Here is a 21,083-nt window from a genome sequence, read left to right as displayed (position 1 = left end):
ATTATGCCAAATTTATGTACATCACCCATAACAACCTTTCCGGAGCATTAGAAAAGCGACGAGGATTGCGATCCCCGCACACGGAGAATTCATGCGTGGAAAATAAGCCCTCACCATTTGTGTGTGTCTGTTTGGGGATGTGTGTACGTAAATGTGTGATCGAAAAGGAGAAAAAAGTGTCGAAAACAAAAGGTCGTTTGAAGAAAATAAACATCGCTGAATGGTTAATGGAGTTTTGAAGCATTTGGCGGGAGGAAAGGAGCACCCCAAGGAGCAGCCAGCACGGCTGAAGACGATGATGGAAAAGATGTGGTTTAAGAAACACCAGCATGCAAGCTGAGGATAACGATTTTAACCTGCCGGAAGTAGAAGCAATTCAAGTGCTTTTCCCCGCAACCCGATGGTATCGATGGAAAGGCACGGCTTTGGATTACGGTTTTTAACCACAGCACAAATAAAAGCAAGAAATCTAGTCGAGATCGGTGTAAAGCGCACAGTAAACGGGGAGAAAGAAAGCGCTGCTATATGGCAGAATCGATTCGAGCAAAAAGAAGCTAGGCAGAAAGAAAAGGCAGAACGATCTGTAGCGGATATGCGGTTCACTTCCAAGGCTCGGGTTTCTGTTTCAATTGAAGAAAAGGATTAATTCGATCGGGCGGGAATAAGTTCCATGTTATTGGATCGTTTTAAATTGACGGGCTGGTTGGAGAAGGTCTGTTAGTCGCTGTGAAGTGACCTTTTTTGTATATATTTGCTTTTACTTTTCACTCTGCGGTGATGTGAACCTAACGGTACCATGGGTCAGTGTGATTGATAGTGCATGGAAATGTAATACTATAATTTAAAATGATACTAGAGCTAGGTGGATGTGTTGGTGTGCAAAAGGGTGTGTTGGAGGAAATTTTCTTTTTTAAACGACAAATGAGTCGATCAGGGAAATTGAAACGAACTCATTTGTCAGCAAGGAGCTTTGAGGAAGTTTATTTAAGTGATTTCGATAGAGGACAGGCAGGAGGGCGTTTGTACTTATGTATGTTCTCGTATTTTTCTTAGCTTGGTTTATTCGATTAAACAAAAAGAATCGAAATGTGTAAATCTAAGATACGAAATTCTCGGCAATAGTCTAGGGAAAAATCACGAAAATGAACTATATTTTCAGCTCTAAAAATACTGAAATTTTCTTGTAGTTTTTCTGCTTATCCGATGCACAAGATTCTTAACCTAAATTACTGGTGTCGTATGCTTGGCACAAAACAATGCATAAACGTTTGCAATTGTTATTCCCGCAGTGTTTGTAGGTGTTGGCAGGATAAACTTACACCACATTACGAAACCCCGTACAGCATCCGTCCTGTGCAACGTTTCTTTCCTAGCTCACATTTATTTTCATGACCGTACGCTTCAGCGCCCTTTGTGAATCAAGAAAAAAAAAATCCGTCGTGAGAAGGCAAAAACATTGCTGAGAAAAGGTTTTTTCCCCCCTTTATGATCTCACCTTCCGAGACGGGCGACGACGATAACTGGCGACCGAGCTAACGTACGGATGCAGTTGCTGGACGGCTCAACGCCTCTACACCTAAATTACACCACCATCGTAGCACAAATCATCACGCGATAACAAAACGAGAAACTGACAAAACCGCATAAAGATCTCAGACACACAAGGGAAAAGCAACCAACCGGGATGGAGACATCCTTACCTAGAGTAGTGTCTTCGCTTTTTTTTGTTTGGTATCCTGTTCTTGGTTTGTGTGTACCGTTACCATCTTCGGTACACACTTGTGGTTAAAGAAAGTGATGTTATCTGCCGAAGGTGCTGAGAAGGTGCTTTTCAAGAGGTCGGATAAAATGATCGGACAAATTCATGCGGCGAGCTAAAGGGGAACGTCTTTATTCTTTTGGGAGTTTGTTTTGCTTGTTTGGTATTTGTAAATTGTTCTTATCACGGGGGTTTTTTTTTCCTGTTGTTGATTTTGTTGTAGCATCCACTTGTGTTAGCTGATCTGTCAAGCTGCGTCCCAAACTGCTTGAATTTCGCACTTACTAGAGCACTTGAGTAGTGGATTCTGTTGAAATCACAATAGAATGGTGGCCCTTTTTTAAAGGAGCTTACTATTAATCAGTTGTGGTGTTTTGCAACAATGCATAAACTATTCTTGATGTAAAATTATTAATTTTTTCACATTTTTTATTTTTATAAATCCTTCAATGGAGGCGCCCAGTGCTTCAGAAGTCATCTAACTAATTTTTAGCTCCTGTTTCTTTTAGAGGAATTTCATTTAAATTTTACCCCAGTTATGTGAAACTTTTTTGTGATTTGTATTTTACCATTCAAATGGGCTGGAACACAACACGATTCGTGACACAAACTTGTGCTGTATTTTTATTCCATACATTCGCGTTATAAAGGAGACGCCCAGTCCTTCGTACACTTTGCTCTATTGGAGTCTATGTAGAAATTTGTCTACCATGTGCTTCAACACAGCTGTACGAAAGAAAATCCTCAACAATCGTGTCAACTGTTGATTGCAGCACCAAGCCAGCCCTACGGTATTGGTGGTTTTGTACAGGAGGCATGCGCTCCACAGTAAAATAAAAGCACCGAGAGCGATGTAACACCGAAAAGCTCTTGCACGTCGTTTTCAATTATGCTTACACAGAGAGGTCGGGAACATATTCACAGACACACATACACACACGCAGGGAGGGATGGCCAGGGGGAACAAGAAACAAAGAAATCGCGGCGTGAGAGAAACATTATGCCAGCGACAAAAATGGCTTTTGGTAGCCGAAGGGAAGGGTTTTGAAACATTTGTGTGTGTGTGTGTGTGTATGTATCTGGAAAGACTGATTGTAGCATACCGTTGAGCCCATGAGTATCCTGCAAGGGATGAAGTTGGACTCTCCTACTTTATCCTACTGAGGCGAAAACAAAAAATCGAAATATTCGAGCAAAACAGTAGAGAAAAGAAGAAAAAACCCAACGGGCGTTTTGTCACTGCGGCACTGTTGCGGTTCAGCGTAACTACGCCATAGCATAATGTTGCATCATTAGAACGTCATTTGAGAGACACGAAGCAAACATACATCGCCTTCACTATACTACACCGGTTGGTAATGTAGGACGGGTTACGCTTTAATCACGCTTACAATGGAAAAGATGAAACGATGGACTGTCTCCATGAGCACGCTAATGAATAGCTTGAAACAATAACGAGTTGGCTCTGGGCGGGATGCTTTTATTTCTATGGTTGTCGTCCACAATTCTCAAGGTCGTTTCGTCAGATTTTGGGAAGCTGCTTGAGCACAGAAGATCTGGTATTTTATATAAAGATTGATCTTAGATATCAACATTTTTAACGCCTTTGTTGATTGTAAATATGGAAGGGAAGAGGAATTAAGGTGTTTAGAACCATAGTACAGAGTACGTTGAGATATGAGAAGGTCGTCGCTCCTCTACTAGTGCTTTAACACAACCTTTTCTCTTAAAGCCTTCTATCAGAATCGTTTATACTAAGGACTATTGCTAAGCCCATCAATTTTAGTTAATAAAGCAACAATGAGTTAATTTCGCCAATGTAATTTTGTTCCTTCTATTTTTAACTATTCTCAAATTAGTGAAACAGGGTCGCAACCTGATTCCGATGGATCCGAACGGTTCCAGCGATCCGTACGTCAAGATCAAACTGATCCCGGATGCGGACAATGTGAAGAAGAAAACCAAAACCATTCGCGCCTCGCTCAACCCGGTTTGGAATGAAACGCTTACATTGTGAGTATCGCTAATTCACACAGAATAGCGTAAAAGAAAAAAAAAAGAATTCTTACGTCGTAACCTTAAATCTTATCAGTGATCTCAAGCCGGAAGATAAGGACCGTCGGTTGCTGATCGAGGTGTGGGATTGGGATCGTACCTCGCGGAACGATTTCATGGGATCGCTTTCGTTCGGCATCTCGGAAATTCTCAAGAATCCGGTCGATGGATGGTTTAAGCTGCTCACGCAGGAGGAAGGCGAGTACTACAACGTACCGGTACCGGAGGAGGGTGCAGATCTCGTGCAGCTTAAGAGTCAAATGAGGGTAAGAGATAAGGCCACAGGCACATAGAAGCACAGCACTAGCTAACCAACTGCTCCCGCTCTCTGCTGCAGAAAACATCCATCACGAAGAAGATTCCGATGATGGGCGATAAGGATGTGCCGCATAACATGACGAAGAAGGACGTCATTCGGGCGACCGACTTCAACTTCCTGATGGTACTCGGTAAGGGTTCGTTCGGCAAGGTAATGCTGGCGGAGCGCAAAGGTACGGATGAGCTGTACGCGATCAAGATCCTGAAGAAGGACATCATCATCCAGGACGACGATGTCGAGTGCACGATGGTAGAGAAGCGTGTGCTGGCGTTGTCGAGTAAGCCACCATTTTTGGTGCAATTGCATTCCTGTTTCCAGACTATGGTAAGCGTGTAGACAAGAATATTTTCATATTGCTAAAAATTGCCTAAATGTATGCAATTATAAAACCACACCGGGAACATTACAATATTTCCTCGATTGTAGTAAAAGGTTTCTTTTATTGTCTGTTCAGGATCGTTTGTACTTCGTCATGGAATACGTCAACGGTGGTGATCTCATGTTCCAAATTCAGCAGTGTGGCAAATTCAAGGAACCTGTCGCTGTGTAAGTTTCCTTGAATTTTGTGAGAAACCGATATTACTGCTTGCATCGTTAGGTCAATGTCAATGACGCAAAGAACCCTAAAACCTCGTTGGGCGTTAATAAGAAAGACTGTTTTGCGAAAAGCTGAAGTCATTTTCGTGACGTCTAATTACCGTTTCTCAGTAATTCAGTTATCGCATTCCGTCACTTGGATACGCCTTCTGTTCCCAAATATTGAGTAGCTAATTGAGTGAGAATTTATTTTCGTTCATTCTAACCTTCTGTAATGCATTTCACGCACACACAGGTTCTACGCTTCGGAGATTGCCATCGGGCTGTTTTATTTGCACGCACGCGGCATCGTCTATCGCGATCTGAAGCTGGACAACGTCCTGCTGGACATGGACGGTCACATTAAGATTGCCGATTTCGGTATGTGCAAGGAGGGCATCATGGGCGACAAGACGACCAAAACGTTCTGCGGCACACCGGACTACATTGCGCCGGAGGTACTAACGCGCTACCGGGCGTGACGTTCTAGTAATGGTTGCTGAATGTAATGCTTTCCTTTTCTGCTTGTGTAATGATTCGTTTTAGATTATTTTGTACCAACCGTACGGCAAGTCTGTCGATTGGTGGGCCTACGGTGTGCTGCTGTACGAGATGCTTGTCGGTCAGCCACCGTTCGACGGGGAGGATGAGGAGGAACTGTTTGCGGCCATCACGGACCATAACGTTTCGTACCCGAAGAGCTTGAGCAAGGAAGCCAAAGATGTTTGCAAGGGGGTAAGTTGAACTGGAAGCATGTTTAATTGTGCTTGCAGAAGAATCTGATTGTGTTGGAGTATTAGTCTAAAAGTATCCAATCCAATAGGACGATTCAAAACTCGTTAGAAAACGTCAGCAACGACTCGTTTCATAATAATATTATTTTCATGTCTCGAAGCTACTTACCAAGAACCCCCAGAAACGCTTGGGATGTGGAGCACGTGGTGAAGAGGATGTTCGTGCACACGCCTTCTTCCGTCGTATCGATTGGGAAAAGATTGAAAACCGTGAGGTGCAACCACCATTCAAGCCAAAGATTGTAAGTAGACCATTTTTAAAACTAGATTGAAAGCTCTACTAACTCATCCATACTTTCATACTTTCTCCTCCATATAGAAACATCGCAAGGATGTGTCCAACTTCGATCGACAGTTTACATCCGAGAAGACCGATCTTACCCCGACCGATAAGCTCTTCATGATGAATCTCGACCAGACGGAGTTTAACGGCTTTTCGTATCTCAATCCCGAGTTTGTGCAGTACGTTTAAGCGCGTCCCCTCCCCAAAGCTGGTTCTGTTAAACGAGCATTCTAACCATGTCTCTTTTTGTTTTGGCACTGGCGGATGCTCAATGCTCGTGCACCTTTGCTCGGTTCGGTGTGTTATGTCGAGTAGGATTATTGTAGTATGTTGTTTTTACAAAAAATGGGTAATTATTTTAGTTGATTAGGCCCATTTCAAATTAACTTACCTTTTGCGCGTGCACTCATCCAAAGAGATTCTTATGTTCTAAGTAGTCATTTGTTTTATACCGCCAGTGTAGTCAGAATGGAAGCGGGAAGTGTATGATTTATGCCAGTTTTTGTCCCTCCACCTTGAGAATCAGATAATTGCCATATGCTCTCTCATCATCCCCAAATCTCTACCGTCTTCCCGTTAACACGCGTAGGATCGTTTCATTTTTGTTAATTTGTTAGTAAGCGTATAGTAAGACTCCGCAAGGCGAGGTTCGCCGTACGACTTAAGTCAGTGAAGCGAAAGTTTTAATTTTTCTTTCTCTTTGTTAGACACCTTTCCATTACCCAAATAAGCAATTCGTTCTAGAGAAGCAAAAAAGAAAAAGCAAAAAAGGGAAACTCGTACTTCAACTCTCGTTTTTAAGAACTCCAATCGGTACTCTCGTATAAGCTCCTGTACATGTTTAGCTAGTAAAATAAGGAAGGGCACTGTGGATTTGTCGTGTACGCGTCACAATCCATCTGTACCGGCCTTAAAGGTGAGGGAATCTAATTGCCAAAACAACAACAACAAAAAAAAAAGAATACACATACACACTTTTATCTACTAATACCACTTTTACACTCATTACCGTGGCCCAACTCTATCGGTCAGGTGACGTTCGGTTCTAGTGCTCGACATAACCGATCAAGCATCTGATCGCCTTTCGGCGTGTGTGTCGAAAATCGAACATAATCTGACCGATCTACCGGTTGGGAGCACACTTTAAAACATCTGCACCTTGTTAAAATCTACACACTTTTATACTATATAAGCATATGAATATGGCGTTCGTGCGCAACGGGCTCATGAAGAAAGGCGGCGAAACAAAATGCTAAACCGATTATATTGTTCGATCTTATATCAGGAAACCTAAAAAAACAATGTTTTAAATTTGAGCTTTCTGTTCGCTTTTTTAGTCAGTTCTTCTACGAAAGGGATATTTTCTGTGCTGGATATTAGTGAAACCGTGTGTGTTTTTCTTTTCCAGAACTGAGTAAGATTTTTTCGCAAAACCGAAACTATTTTCGAACAACAAAAAGGTAGCAAAACCACGCAAAAGCCCCAAAACAGTAACCAATTAACTAGCAAAGCAAACAACCAGTAAAATGCTCCATTTGGCTGTGTGCACAGATCACTGTTTTAATTGGCGGCCTGGTGCGGCCAGTAAGTGTTTAAACGCCCTATACGTATATATTTACTCAGCAACTTTCCGTGCAGGTGAACGTAGTCAAACCCGGATAGAAGCAGACGTCTGTCTAACTTCGAAAGGAAGGAAAAGAAAAATAAGGGTATAGGTTTTAGGGTAAAAAACCATTACACTAGTATAGCTGCACCTTTAAAACCGTTCGATGGAAGGTTTAAAAAAAAAAGGGCGGAAAGAAACGGTAATAGTGGACACAATATACAATTTTACCGTTAAAAGAACAATGCAACACGTAAGACAGGATCAAAACCATGTGTAGGTCTCGTGTGTACTAAGAAAACACCACTTTTTTCACTATATAGAACGTTAAATTGAAGCAAAGCTAAGAAAGAATGTTCCAAAGAGAAGTAATGCACATAAATTCTCATTCACACACACATACACACACAAATATACAGAGGATAGGTCTGCGAATCTTGATGTTGTAGTGCTGTAGAGTTATCCTGGAACAATTAGGAAACGGGTTCTTGGGCGAGCGAGTAGTTGGTAGGGGCGAAACCCGGATTGAAGGGCGCTGTAAGTGTGTAACTCACGTGCCACAAAACAAAACACAATCAATCATTCAATCAGAGGGTGGGAAAGAAACGGAAAAGGGAAAAGCACACCCCCAAACAACATCCGTGCACGCGTTCGCGATTAATCGGTAGAAATTGTCGAATACACATACTCGTTTTTTAGTAGCAATAATAGTAATATTACCGTATAATAATCACAAAGACGAGACAGATGTTGAGAGAATGTTTCCATTTTCCAGACACTACTCGGTTGGATTGGTTCCAGCTATTCGGCTAACGCTATCCGACAGAAACACACCTACAAACACATCACACAAACACCTAAAAATCTTCCTCCTTTCATCTCTCTCTCTCTCTCTCTCTCTCTCTCTCTCTCTCTCTCTCAAAATCTGTTTATGAACAACCAAAAGGAGCTTTAATCTTGCACTTTACTGATATATTTATATATGTATCGAATACAGCAAAAAATGTGAGGTAAAATAAAGGGAGAAACGCTAGCACGAGAGATGGGTGAGATATACATATTTCCAACATGGGGAAAAAAACAAGAACGCAAACGCATTATATGATTAAATACTAACAGAAAGAGTAAGCAGTAAAACCATGCATAACATTATTGATAGAATAAGAAAATCACACATCACAAGATACCGGGCTTACAAGCTGCAACACCGGAGTACAAGTCACGCCAGAAACAGATCCCTTTACCATGTATGGCAAAGGGAAGTAGGAAGAGGAACAGGAAGAAGCAGCAGATAGACACGTTTAAAACCCCCAAAGCACTAGGCAGAGCAAAGTTTTGGCACATAAAGAACCGGAGTTATGATTAACTTTACACCTTACACCTACAACATCATCACGTTTGATAGAGGAGAAGACAACACACAAACACACACAAATTGCACACATGCACCAATGTGGAAAGTGGTGAAAATCGTTGTAACCGTGCGAAACAATCTAATGAGAGACCTATTTATTGTGTAGTGTGTAAGATTGTAGAAATCTCATAGTGAAGTCAGCGGGCAGGCTTGAATACCACCATGAAGCACTCAATCTTCATACAACAGAACTTACAAGGCAGAGAGGAAAACAAGGAACAAAAAACAAGCAATTTATTCATCTACTATATACATTAAAACGCAAACTCACTTAACGCAAACAATTGACACAAAGCAGAGCGATATTTTCACGGATACAAGCGCAATCGCAAACTCTCTTCTAGCTGATGAAGATCTGATGTATGGGTGGGAATTTAGAAGAAGCGAGAGTAGTTAACTGGACTTGACAAGAAGATAAAAAATAAGCTATAGAAAGTGTGGAAATAGAAATGGTAAAGAAAAGGATGGGTACTAGGACTGTGGCAAGCGGAAATGGAAGAACAAAAAAAAAAAATGAGGAAAAAACGCAAACGAGTCATATAAGCGATCTAATAGATCATATCAAAATGAAGAATGAAATATGAGAAAAGGTCTCTTGCAAAGAGAAAACAAAGAGAAAGCAGATGACATGATGATGAAACTGTACTACGATGTGATTCGATTGATTGGGTTTAGAAAACGTAGGAGAAAGAATCGTTCAAAAGTGAAGGTAAACGAAAATGACAATCTATATAAACACAAGATATAAACAGACACAAATGAGGTAGAAGTGAAGCAGATCAGCAAACAAAACAAAAAACAGTTAGTTTAAATGTGACACAAGTAAAACAAGAATACTGACTAGACATTAGTGAAGGGTGTGTAACTTTAAGCGTAGCAGTGCAGCAGAAGACATAACAAAGAACTAGATCACATTGCGTCAGTGCTTGGCGCGTCGTGTTTTGACACACACACTTCATACTGAGCCTACCTTTCTATGGGGCGGAGGGAGAAGTTAAGCCGGAAGTCCCCGCTAACGCTCTAACTTTCGTCGCAAAAATCTGTATAGTCTGTAAACATTCCAGAGTACTGTCTAACGGGCAAAGCAAAAAAGTGAAGAAAAAAAAAACACGGAAAGAAGGAACCCCACAACGAGAGAAACGAGGGAAGGAATTGAATCAGTCAGATGGTCAGCCAGTTTAGTGAGGCGGTGTGAAAGTGAAAGAACGAAGCCTGATTTATCCGCAGTGGTAAAGAAGTGTTCGAATTTTATTGTTTGTTGTTTCGTTATTATCTTTTTTTTAATTTTACTTCCATGTTTAATTCAAGTTGCCACATTAATTAAAGATTTTCTTATAAGCATTACGTTGTTAGTATAATGAAATGATCGGATGTCATCTTAACTCATTTCGAAACCTTAAAAACCAAGACAAACTTACATCTTAAATCTTAAGAAGTTCGCAAACGAGCGTTGGAACAGTCGCTGCAAAGCCAAGCTCTGCTGCACACTAAAACGATTTTTAAATGAACACTAATCAATTGAGTTACTTTTAGGCTAGCATTTAACAACTGTGAGCATATACTGTGAGCAATGTGAGCAAGCATTCATTAGTAATCTATGTACGAGGAGCTACTGTTTAAAAAGCGGTTAAATTATTAGTCCTATTTCATATCATGCATTTACTTTAAACACACACTCATTGTCTTTACGCGAAATTCCAGCCAAATCGTTGAAATTTAAATTCGTTACTGCGTGTAAGTGAAGTGTAAGAAGCGAAGCGATTCTTAGCTTAGAAATAAAAAGAAAAAACAACCAAAACATTGATAAAAAACAGCAAAGTCACACAGAGAAAACACACAAAGAGTAAAGCAAAGTGAATAAAAACAACATTAAATATAACACACAAGTAAGTAAACAAAAAAGTCCCAAATAAAAACGAAAAGAGACAAGAAAAAACAATGCTGGAGAACCTGATAGGAAAACGTCTTACCAAAACTGGAACCGAAATTCGTAAGCCAAGGAAAGCAAGTGGAAAATGTTTCGGCGAAGGTATTGCCAACAATCATCATCAACACTACTACGGGGAACGGGTCGATGAGCTGGTGAACTGGCGACCTACAAATTTACATTATACAACTATTGCTCTATATAACATTTAAAAAAACCCACCGTGTGGTTTTGTTAAACGTTGACAGTGTAGTCTTTCTACTAGGACGACCATAGGCGTAAACCATGTGACTCACCAACAAACCCTATCCCTTACAACCCATCCCCTCACTAGCCAGGTTTCTCTGAGCTGCTCAGAACTTACAACAAAAAAAAAAAGAAGAAAAACAAAAACTAGATTTGCTTCATTTATTCATCCACAGCGTTAGTTAGTTTCGATAGAGTTTTACGAAATTTACATTAAATCCCACCCTACCTGAAAGAATAAAAAAATAAAAAACCCACCAAATCCCGCTCCCTGACGCTTACTATCAGGTTAGAGGCGGTTAGAGGTGACATTGCGAAACCGCGATAAAGAAGAGTGTATAAAAATGGTGACAATTTAAATAAAAAATAAAATAAATGTAAACGAACCGCGAGGGGTTAAAACGATAAAAAAAAATGGGAATAAAGAACCTACCCTAGAAGGAAAGCATTACAAACTAAACCAAAACGCTCCCAGCCGGAGGCTTTGAAGGTAAAGATGGGGAGGGCTTCAAGCAAAAGAACATGGTATAAATGCAGGATACAATTTCTATTTCACCACTGCCTTAATTTTTAACAAATCTATAGCAAAACGTTGTACGAAAGCTGGCCGGTGCATGGGCAAAGATATTGTTGACGAACCGAAACCAATGTAAAAGTAGGGCGACGTACACGGAGAAAACAACAAATTGGACTCTTAATGCATACAAACAAAAAATACATACAAAACCCAGTGAGAACAGACTTTACAATTTAACTGCAAGTAAAAAAAAAAAAAAAGAAACTCTGTACACAGAAAGCAAACCCAAAACCTTCTACTAGCATAGACACGCCTATTGACCGAAGTTTGAAGAAGATGGTAATAACATAAACTGGAAAAGAAACACAAGAAAAAAAGATACATAAAAGCAAAGAAGTAAATGACAAAAAAAAACCAACCCAAAAGTGAGATGAACTATAAAGAGTAAATAATGATGCAAAATAAATAAGAAAAAGGAAATAGACGAGTATACAAACGGTTGAAACAAGCAAAGCAGGAAATGGAATTCATATATTTCGATCGATCGTTGTACTCTTTCGAACAAAGATGATCTTCTTCCCTTTTAGCCTTGTATTTCCTGTTTACTTAATAACGGAACAAAACACTCAACATAAGAAGGTTACGAGTGTGAGGAGTGAAGCACGGAAGCAAACAATGTAAGAGAGATGATTATTCTGCATATGAGAATTTTTCCATTATGCCATCAAATCGAGTCAACATAAAATAACAACACACACACACACACACACACACACACACACACACACACACACACACACACACACACACACACACACACACACACACACACACACACACACACACACACACACACACACACATACACACACACACACACACACCCACACAAACCATCTGGATGTTGATATAGATATGAAGATTTTAAGATAAAAGAAAACCTTTCTCTCAATCACCGCCACCAACAACACACAGTGAAACAAGCAAAGCATAGTAAAGAACACGTACACGCTCAGAAGAAGCTCTTTAACAACTTTAAGAACCAAAATTTACTTTTTACGTGTACCACGAATTTTCGAATAAGGAATAATACGCACGTGTAATCTATTTGGCGCGAGCAGGGGCGTTCTAATACCGGTAGTGGGCTGAAAGATCCGGTAGTGGCAGAGGAGTGAAGTAGTGAAACGCGGAACGGTTGTGGAACCGAGAAGTGGAAGGAATAATGAAAAACAAAACAAACAAAAAAAAAAACACGCGAAGCGCATATTATTACGAACCTTTCAGTGTTTCTGTTTCCATACAATTACAAGAAAAAAAACACACACTTCTCATTGTTGTGATTCGATTTTGAAGCTAATATAGAGTGCTACATCAAGCTGTATAAGGATATAAAGAGAGATTAAAAACAAACGAATGAAAATCATCATCAAAATATACCAAAAACGGACGGTGTTTTTGTGTGCGGAAAAGTATTTACGAATTATGATGACTGAATGCAAAACTTTTTATTGTATACTTTTAGGCGCTTAACATTGCCAGCATTGCGGCATTGACAGCTTTCGCGAGCCGTACAAATGTTGATGGACTGTCAAAAACTGCTTCTTGACAGTATTGTTTACGTGCCGGGTTTACTAGACGCGTTTCGTGCAGTTCTCTGTGTATTTCTCCCCTTTTATACGATTTTTCATCACTTATTATGGTTGCAAAGTGTTTAGCAGTGCAATAAACGGTTCCTCCAGTTGGCTGTGAATGAATATTTCCGCATGGCCATCAGCTTCTACCTTGACGGTTCCACCGGAGCAATCACCATTCGCATCCAACCTGTCACCAGCACTACTGATCAAATCACAGTACACACCTTCCGGCAGGCACGTGTAGAGCTTCGCTTTCAGTGTTAGTGAAATCTCCGCATTAAACGCCACAAATCCTACCCGGTCGCGGCAAAATCCGATCTGATTCTGTCCATTGTCAACCCAAGCCCGTACGCCCGTACCGTTGGTGACACGCCGGAAGTAAACCATCTTCCGCACGATGGGCCACCGATGTTCACAGATCCAGGGTGAACGGCAGGTACCTGCTTGGTCAAGCTGAACAGGTTCAATTCTCCCCTGCGCGTCCGTTGGTGGACCTTGTGAAGAGTTGAGAAATTCGAACGAACTCGTCATGCGTACCATACCGTACCGATGGGCAAGCATAAAGGCAAGCCCGATCTGGTACGCTCGGCGGTTGCGCACCGAAATGACCGATAGATCACCGTCCGCATCGGGAAGTCGTTGAAGCTGTGGATCGTTAACGTAAATCAGTGCTTTCTCCCGTGGTACATAGCCGAGCCGGGTGCCGAGATTGACGAAGTAATGGAACGGTTTTCTTTTGAGTAGGATATCTCCAATGTCGTACGCGAAACGGTCCTGTGCAATCACTCCCAGATCGGCGTACTCGTTCCATCTGGCTTGTAATGATTTTTCTGCCCCGTTTAAACCGTGGTAGGATAGATCGAAACAGATAAATGGCCGACTTCCAGGTGGGAAAATGTCTCCCATTGTGGTGAGGTTGTGAAGCTTTGTGAACATAGCTTGCAGATCGTGTGGCCACATGTAAAGCGCAGAATCAACAAAGAATCCTGCCACACCGAACGAAAGCAGACGGTTGAGAAAGCCCAAAATACGTTCCCGCACTCGTAATAGACTAAGATTCAGATCAGGCCTTTCTTCCTTCCAACAGTTGCGCAACTCGTGTGGATCTTCGGGGTTCATGATACGGCATGGGTCGTTAAAGTCTGCCGCACTGTACGGAGCATCGGGATAGTCACGGGCGGTAGGATTTACGGTAGAACCAGCCGTACCTCGTAACTGCGTCGAGGAATCACTTTCAGCTCGTGCCATGTGATTAAACACTACCTCCACGAACACTCGCACATCGGCTTTGTTGCAGGCATCGATTGCTGACCGCAGAGCCGATTCGTTCCCGGAGCGACTTGTCAGCTTGTACGAAACAGGTTCATACCGATCTTCCCAGCTAGTTCCGTCGCGCACCTCGTTAACTGGAGACAGTTGAACGGCACCAAATCCATTGGGACCGAGAAAGGTTCGACACTCGCGCTCGATATCTTTGTAACGCCACTCAAACAGCTGCACTATCGTATGGCGACCCGGTTTAAAGTGTGGATCAAACTGAGCAAACGCGTGTGAGAAACAAAACAGTGCCAGTACAGCCAACATGACTGTCCGGTTGGATGATAAACGTGCCAAAAACAAATCGACACTAGAACAATAATCGTAGGTGGCTTTGATGTGTGTGATGAAGTGTACGTCATCGGAAGTGATACAGGTGCGATCAACGAGCTCGATATCAACTGGCAGATGATCACAGCGCAACGGTACAGGTAATTACAAAACAAGGTTAAGGGCATGGTGTTGGACAAGGGCGCATTGGGGCACTCTATAAACGAGATGCGTAATGTTTGGTTTCATTTGCGGTGCTTAGCTTGCATCACTTTCGGAACTATTTGTTTGATTCGCTTTTGCAGTATGTTTATTTTTGTCAATTGTACCGAAAGATTGATACATCTAATTGTATAAATTTCACTACCCATTTCTGATGCCGATCGGACGCATTGCATCGCTCGATAGCAATCGCTCCACCATTTTTGCGCACTGTAAGACATCGTCCAAGTTTTTCACTTCTAATCTGTCTACTTTCTACCACATACTGCCACCGTTGGGTGCGTGTTTTCTCATTCCTATGGCATCGCCTAACCATCGGCTGAACTTCTCCTGCAACAATTGCTTCTATACAGTTTGAATAGTTGTTTAGTTCGTGGTAGAAATTATGTGTCCAATATTGCTGCTTCTCTTTACCATCACACACTGCCATCGTTAGGGAATTGTTTGTCCAATGATGCGTTAGACAGTGGTTGGATGAAAGAGCAGCATTGCGAATTTCTCCACGGAAGGCACCCGGTACTAGTGGGTTCATCATCTCCGGGAAAGCATTAAGCACGTACTCCCGAAAACTTCCACAGCCGACGCTTTTTCGAAGTTCTTTCCGTTCGTTCACATCGCCAAAGTACTGCGGAAAATAACGAGGCACTCCGTACACATCAAACAGCACCTGTTTGTACTCGTCCATCCAAACCTCTGCTAGACGCAGTGAGTTCTTCATAATCACATCCTTCCCAGCAGTTAGTAGGTACGGGTGGCTATGCTTCAGTATGTGGGCGACTCGTGAGCATGGTACGATAACCATCTTTCCACCACACATCCAACTCTTGATCGATAGTTCAATGTTTTCGATTCCATACATCTCGAAGCCTTGATCGTACCAACCGATTCGCTCGAAGAAGGTACGTTCGATCGCAAACAGTCCGCCAGCCATTGCGGGCGTGTCAAAAGGAACGTAAGGGTTGGAATAGTGCTTTTTCATTGCGGCACGACCCCACCAACCGAAATTTAGATCCCACCGGTAGGCCCCGACAACCCGTGGAGCGAATGCTGTATCCAGCTGCATAGTGCTTCCGTCGATCTGATCGATCGTGGGGATGGCGATGGTGGTGGAATTGTTCTTGATCACAGCCAGCAATGGTTCAAGCCAACCTGTGTTGGGTAGACTATGAAAGTAATTACCTGTTTATTGTTGAAAATGCAGTCTTACTCACCCACAGTACATTCAACGTGTGCATCAAGGAATGTTATGACCCTGGCTGTCGTTGCCTTAGCGCCCATAATCTTTGCTACAATCAGACCCAGCCTTTTTGGCGCTCGTATAATGCGTACCTTGGGATATCGTTCGAAATATTCATCTAAACGAGTTTTTAAGAAAGCTGGAAAACGAGACAGAGATTTTCTTCAGTGCTTTGAATGCAAGATATGTTTTGTATAAACTCACCAGCAGTGGAGTAGTCATCCACGAGCAGTATTTCGTGTATTAAATGATCCGGTGTTCGATCTAAGATTGTGTGAACAGTTCTTAGCAGCACGGACCACGCTTCGTTGTGGAATACGATCACAATCGAGGTCGGTGGAAGATGGGAACCAGTAAAGCTCTGCTGCCGACACCATGGTGCTCTTACATCCGGTAAGCGCCGCCTAACGGACATCAGATCCGAAGCGTACGAATTATATCCGTATGCTTTCAAACCTTCTTTGACCATCTTTAATGTGGCATTGTCTTTTAGGTCCATCACTACTGGAAGTCCAAGATCGCCTGGAGGAACTTTACGATTTACGAAATGTAGTGCCAATTTGAAATCACTAAACGAAGAACGTTGTTCAGGTTTAACTTTATTAGGGTAGCTTTTGCCCAACAGTTCCGCGTTCATCCACATATTTATGATGTAGATCTTGTACAGGAAGCATGACAGACAGAAAAATGTCAGATACAAACACACCGTAAACAGGCGGCTCAAATTCCGTTTTCTCACCATCTGGTGGAGTTGCTACAGCCCTACTGATAGTTAATCGCTCATTTTCGATCGCCAGGATGATGCATGTTGCTTAATGAATAGAGTCTTTTCTGGCAAAACATTATTAGAGAACAACAAGTTTCTTTGATAGAAGGGAAATTTGGGTTTCTGTTTATTTCAGCCGTTCTCGAGTGATCAATGTAACAAGGTGGTATAAGAACACTGTTACTCATACCTAACAAGTTTAATCATATTCAGCTAGACTAAGAAATCATACGACACAAGCGTAACTAACCACTGTTGGTAGTCTCTAGTGACATCACACTTTTCCAAAGTTAACGTGTAGTTTGCCGTTACACTTACTGATAGGCATCTGTTGTGTACCATGCTCCATATTTGTTTCGTTTCACTCACATACATCCAGGCCTGATTGCCCCGGTGTCGATGACAAATTTCCGTAGTGAGCGATACTCCATCGAAATCAAGACATGCCTTGTAGGAGTTGATGTCCTGATAGTAGCTATGACTCCAGTATTGGCTCTCCTCAAGCTTATCGCACCGAGTCATGTACGGTATGGAGCCTTCTTTATCCATCGTAAGACAAAACTTCACACCTAATGCAACGCTTTTTATTTCTCCACGAAACTGTCCATTAATAGAAGGCTTGTGGAGCTCGGGAAAAGCATGCTGAAGGTAGTAGCGGAACGGTTTGCACTTGGCCCGTTCTCTTACACGCTTCCGCTTGTCAACCGAACCGAATAGATCTTCTGAATACCGAGGTAGCCCGTTCACATCAAAAACGACCTGTTTGTACTCATCCATCCATACTTCCGCCAACCGGGCTGAATTGTGGAACGCCAAGTCCTTCTTCACATCGAACAGGTACGGATGAGCATGCTTCTGTACGTGTCCCACACGAGAACACGGCACGGTTACAAGTTTTCCACCACACATCCAGCTCTTGATTGAAAGTTCGATGTTTTCCATTCCGTATATGATGTACTCCTCATCGTACCAACCGATCCGCTCGAAAAACGTCCTGTTGATGGTAAACAGTCCACCTGCCATCGCTGGCGTATCGAACGGTTCGAATGGGTGAGCGTACTTGCGGTGTAATTGCTTCCTTTCGCACCAGCCAAAGTTAAGATCCCACTCGAAAGCACCAGCAAGCAGTAGTGAAATGTTTGTTCGGAGGCTCATGTCCTGCTCGTTGATGCGATCGATCGTTGGAAGGGCGATATGCGTAGAGTTGCGGACAACTACCTCCAGTAGAGGTTCAAGCCAACCTGAAAATTTGATTGAGATTGAGTACATAGTATCGTCTTGTATTATATAAGTCCCAATATACCTTCTGTACACTCTACATGCGCATCCAAGAAGGTTACAATGTCCGAAGAAGCACTCTTGGCTCCTGTCATTCGGGCGCGTATTAATCCGAGACGCTCTTTGGCTCGAATAAATTTTACAACCGGGTATGGTTCAAAATACTCTTCCAGCTGAGTCTTCAAGAAAGCTGAAAATGTTTTATTTTAATGTATAAAAAGACACCTAACATCGGTTACTTACGGAAATTGGAGCAGTCGTCGACTAGAATAATTTCTTTAAGTAAATGAGTAGGTGATCGGTCCAACACAGAGTGAACTGTACGCACCAACACTGACCAGACTTCATTGTAAAACACTATCACGACGGATGTGGCAGGAAGGCTCGACGATGGTAGCCGATTGCCATCGCGAAGGCACCAAGGATCTCGCAGATCAGGCAACCGACGCCTCACAGATACCAGATCGGAAGCGTATTCGTTGAGCCCTTGTTGGACCATAGATCGTTTAACCTGTGCAGCAATTGTAGGATCGGTTTTATTGTATTGTACAGGTAATCCCATGTCTCCTGGAGGAGTGGATTTTTTAAAGGCAACACGAGCTGCCATGGAAACAGGCCCGGAACTTGTGTGGTGAGTTCCAACGTACGATGTTTCATGCTTGTAAAAGACAACGTTGAGAAGGAATATAACCGCGATACAGACAACAATAACAGTTTGATGTGGTATGATCACACGGTAGCACATTTTTTAAGACGCTTACTCACTCGAGAAGCTACTCAACACTGTTGTTCTTCTAGTGGAGCTTTCAGAATCGAGAACGAAGCAACAAAGAGCTCTCTTTGTGAGGCATTCGTGTTTGCAGTTTGTATCCGGTTTATTGAAAAGGTTTCCAAAAGCTGTACTTCACCAATGTCACATGCCACTGCTGTGTCTGCTTACGATCATCGCATGGTTCTAGCGTCACAGTATCACTATTTGCTGTGACATTGATAGCTAAACATACGTCTCGCACGAGATTTTTAATCTGTAGACTTCCGGTATCGTAGCTCCAGGACTGTGCACCACGCATTCGATGACAGGCAGCTAGAGTAGGGGCAGTTCCCGAGGTGCCCGCATCAACACAACGCTTGTAACTGTTCAGTTCTCGGTATAAGTTGTGCGTCCAGTACTGTTCTTGGTTGCCATTATCACATGTTGCCATGTGTAGTACGGGAGATTGAGGTTGAGCTCCTACTGTCAAACACATCCCATTTCCTAACACAGCATTGTGCACCTCACCACGAAACTGTCCCGCAACGATTGGTGAAGGTATTTCTGGATAGGCTCGTTCCAGATAGTAACGGAAAGATTTACAATCAGCTCCTGCCCGGAATGTCTTTCGATCGGTAATAGATCCAAATAAATCTTCTCTATATTCGGGTATACCATTCACGTCAAACACAACCTGTTTGTACTCATCCATCCAAACTTCTGCCACGCGGAGAGAGTTCACAAAAGTAACATTCTGATGTCCATTGTCTATGAACGGATGGGCACTCTTGCGAATGTGCGCTACATGAGAACACGGAACTGTTAGAATTCTTCCCCCGCACATCCAGCATTTCATGGACAGTTCCGTATTCTCCATTCCATACACTCGGAACTGGTCGTCGTACCATCCAAGACGTTGGAAAAAGTGTCTAGCGATTGCAAAGAGTCCTCCCGCCATTGCTGGAGCTTCGAAGGGTTCGCTAGGGCGTTGAACATTTCGATGTGGAAAAAGGGAACGATGCCACCAGCCAAAATTGAGATCCCATTCGAAAGCTCCAAACAGATCAGAAGACACGTTAGTAATGAGATGCATATCGGTGTCGTCGATACGGTCTATTAGTGGGACAGAAATTGTCTGTTCATTGTCCAACATTTGTTCCAACAATGGTTCCAACCATCCTGGAAAAATAATCGTTTTAGAATGATTTAAAGCGTATCTAAAACAGGATAGTATGTATCTTACCTTTCGTACACTCAACGTGTGCATCGAGAAAGGTGAGTATCGGTGAGGTAGTATTTTTACTTCCAAATATTCTTGCCTTTATCAGTCCCAGTCGTTCAGTAGCACGCAATATGCGAACCTTGGGGTAGGTTCTAAAATATTCCTCCAGTTGAGTCTTTAAAAACGCTTAACAAGTAACAGAAATCATTAACAGGAAACATCTTATGGAGAACTTTTCAATAATCGTTCAACTTACGTAGATAAGAATAGTCGTCAACAAGCAGCAATTCATCGATGAGATTCATCGGAGAGTTGTCCAGCACAGAATGAACTGTTCTCAAAAGAACAGACCATGGTTCGTTGTAGAACACGATCACGATGGATGTCTTCGGTAGCGTTAAGTTCTTTCGCTGACTGGTGACACAATCAGGATGTCTAAGGTCGGGCAAGGATCTTCTTTTTGATACGAGATTTGATGCATAATCATTGAAGCCATATTGTTTTATACTTTCTTGCACAACTGTTTCAATTTCCTTATCCGAAGAATTCCATTGCACTGCTTTTCCTAGATGTCCTGGGAGACTTGGTGGTGTCTTGTCCGACTCTTGGGCATTGCCTGTTATATTAAACCTCCACACGTTGATGTGCTTTTTCAATGCATCGTTGTAGTGGAAAAACATTAAATTTACACCAAATATTAACACTAACACGATCACTGTTATCAGGCGCCATCTTGCGGACGCTAGTTTAGTCATAGTCGCAAATGATGTTAAGTGAATGGTTCAATGGTTAAGTTCAAATGCAGCAACATGCGCTGTCCTTGTGCGTTGAACGTGCGTATTATGAGAGCAGATGTATTTCGATTAGAATAAAAACGTCTTTATAAGATGAAA

At 42.2% G+C, this 21,083-nt stretch overlaps 5 protein-coding genes across 7 annotated transcripts in view; 1 reads left to right on the top strand and 4 right to left on the bottom strand.

Moving 5' to 3' along the window:
* The window catches only part of LOC126567965 (protein kinase C, brain isozyme), a 247,902-nt gene that overhangs the window by 48,479 nt on the left and 178,340 nt on the right, over positions 1-21,083 (top strand). For 2 of the 3 annotated variants that reach the window (XM_050224351.1, XM_050224349.1), the window contains exons 6-13: positions 3,619-3,772; positions 3,852-4,080; positions 4,152-4,457; positions 4,588-4,679; positions 4,966-5,167; positions 5,256-5,444; positions 5,605-5,745; positions 5,823-5,979. In XM_050224351.1, the coding sequence (XP_050080308.1) occupies positions 3,619-3,772; positions 3,852-4,080; positions 4,152-4,457; positions 4,588-4,679; positions 4,966-5,167; positions 5,256-5,444; positions 5,605-5,745; positions 5,823-5,975 (1,466 nt within the window). In that variant the 3' untranslated portion in view covers positions 5,976-5,979. Of the gene's footprint in view, positions 1-3,618; positions 3,773-3,851; positions 4,081-4,151; positions 4,458-4,587; positions 4,680-4,965; positions 5,168-5,255; positions 5,445-5,604; positions 5,746-5,822; positions 5,980-10,760; positions 10,783-21,083 lie in introns of those variants that run through there. The other variant, XM_050224350.1, reaches the window with a different exon arrangement.
* The window catches only part of LOC126568064 (putative polypeptide N-acetylgalactosaminyltransferase 9), a 143,839-nt gene that overhangs the window by 112,147 nt on the left and 10,609 nt on the right, over positions 1-21,083 (bottom strand). The gene's annotated exons all lie outside the window — the stretch shown is intronic.
* Positions 13,188-14,715, bottom strand: LOC126568144 (alpha-amylase A-like). The gene has a single exon (XM_050224570.1). It carries the CDS (start codon positions 14,709-14,711, stop codon positions 13,188-13,190), a length of 1,524 nt encoding a protein of 507 aa, XP_050080527.1. The 5' UTR covers positions 14,712-14,715.
* On the bottom strand, positions 15,034-16,954 carry LOC126568066 (putative polypeptide N-acetylgalactosaminyltransferase 9). Its single transcript, XM_050224475.1, has 3 exons — positions 16,378-16,954; positions 16,148-16,312; positions 15,034-16,085 (listed from the first exon to the last, which is right to left on the bottom strand). Exons 1-3 carry the CDS (start codon positions 16,913-16,915, stop codon positions 15,034-15,036), a joined length of 1,755 nt encoding a protein of 584 aa, XP_050080432.1. The 5' UTR covers positions 16,916-16,954.
* On the bottom strand, positions 17,153-20,630 carry LOC126568243 (putative polypeptide N-acetylgalactosaminyltransferase 9). The gene is made up of 3 exons (XM_050224689.1): positions 20,447-20,630; positions 18,243-18,407; positions 17,153-18,180 (listed from the first exon to the last, which is right to left on the bottom strand). The coding sequence occupies exons 1-3, from the start codon at positions 20,493-20,495 to the stop codon at positions 17,153-17,155; spliced, it is 1,242 nt and encodes a 413-aa protein (XP_050080646.1). The 5' UTR covers positions 20,496-20,630.

Source organism: Anopheles maculipalpis, chromosome 2RL, assembly GCF_943734695.1.
Source record: "Anopheles maculipalpis chromosome 2RL, idAnoMacuDA_375_x, whole genome shotgun sequence".
Lineage (NCBI taxonomy): Eukaryota > Metazoa > Arthropoda > Insecta > Diptera > Culicidae > Anopheles > Anopheles maculipalpis.
This window is presented reverse-complemented; position numbering and strand designations above follow the sequence as displayed.

Excerpts from the sequence above, each read along its gene's own strand:
- LOC126568144 (XM_050224570.1), bottom strand. The coding sequence starts at position 14,711 with ATGTTGGCTGTACTGGCACTGTTTTGTTTCTCACACGCGTTTGCTCAG.
- LOC126568066 (XM_050224475.1), bottom strand. The coding sequence starts at position 16,915 with ATGGTGAGAAAACGGAATTTGAGCCGCCTGTTTACGGTGTGTTTGTAT. Across the intron at positions 16,313-16,377 it reads GGATGACTACTCCACTGCTG|CTTTCTTAAAAACTCGTTTA; the intron begins GTGAGTTTATAC and ends CTCGTTTTCCAG. Across the intron at positions 16,086-16,147 it reads ACACGTTGAATGTACTGTGG|GTTGGCTTGAACCATTGCTG; the intron begins GTGAGTAAGACT and ends TACCCAACACAG.
- LOC126568243 (XM_050224689.1), bottom strand. The coding sequence starts at position 20,495 with ATGAATCTCATCGATGAATTGCTGCTTGTTGACGACTATTCTTATCTA. Across the intron at positions 18,408-20,446 it reads TGACGACTATTCTTATCTAC|CTTTCTTGAAGACTCAGCTG; the intron begins GTAAGTTGAACG and ends AAACATTTTCAG. Across the intron at positions 18,181-18,242 it reads GCATGTAGAGTGTACAGAAG|GTTGGCTTGAACCTCTACTG; the intron begins GTATATTGGGAC and ends TCAAATTTTCAG.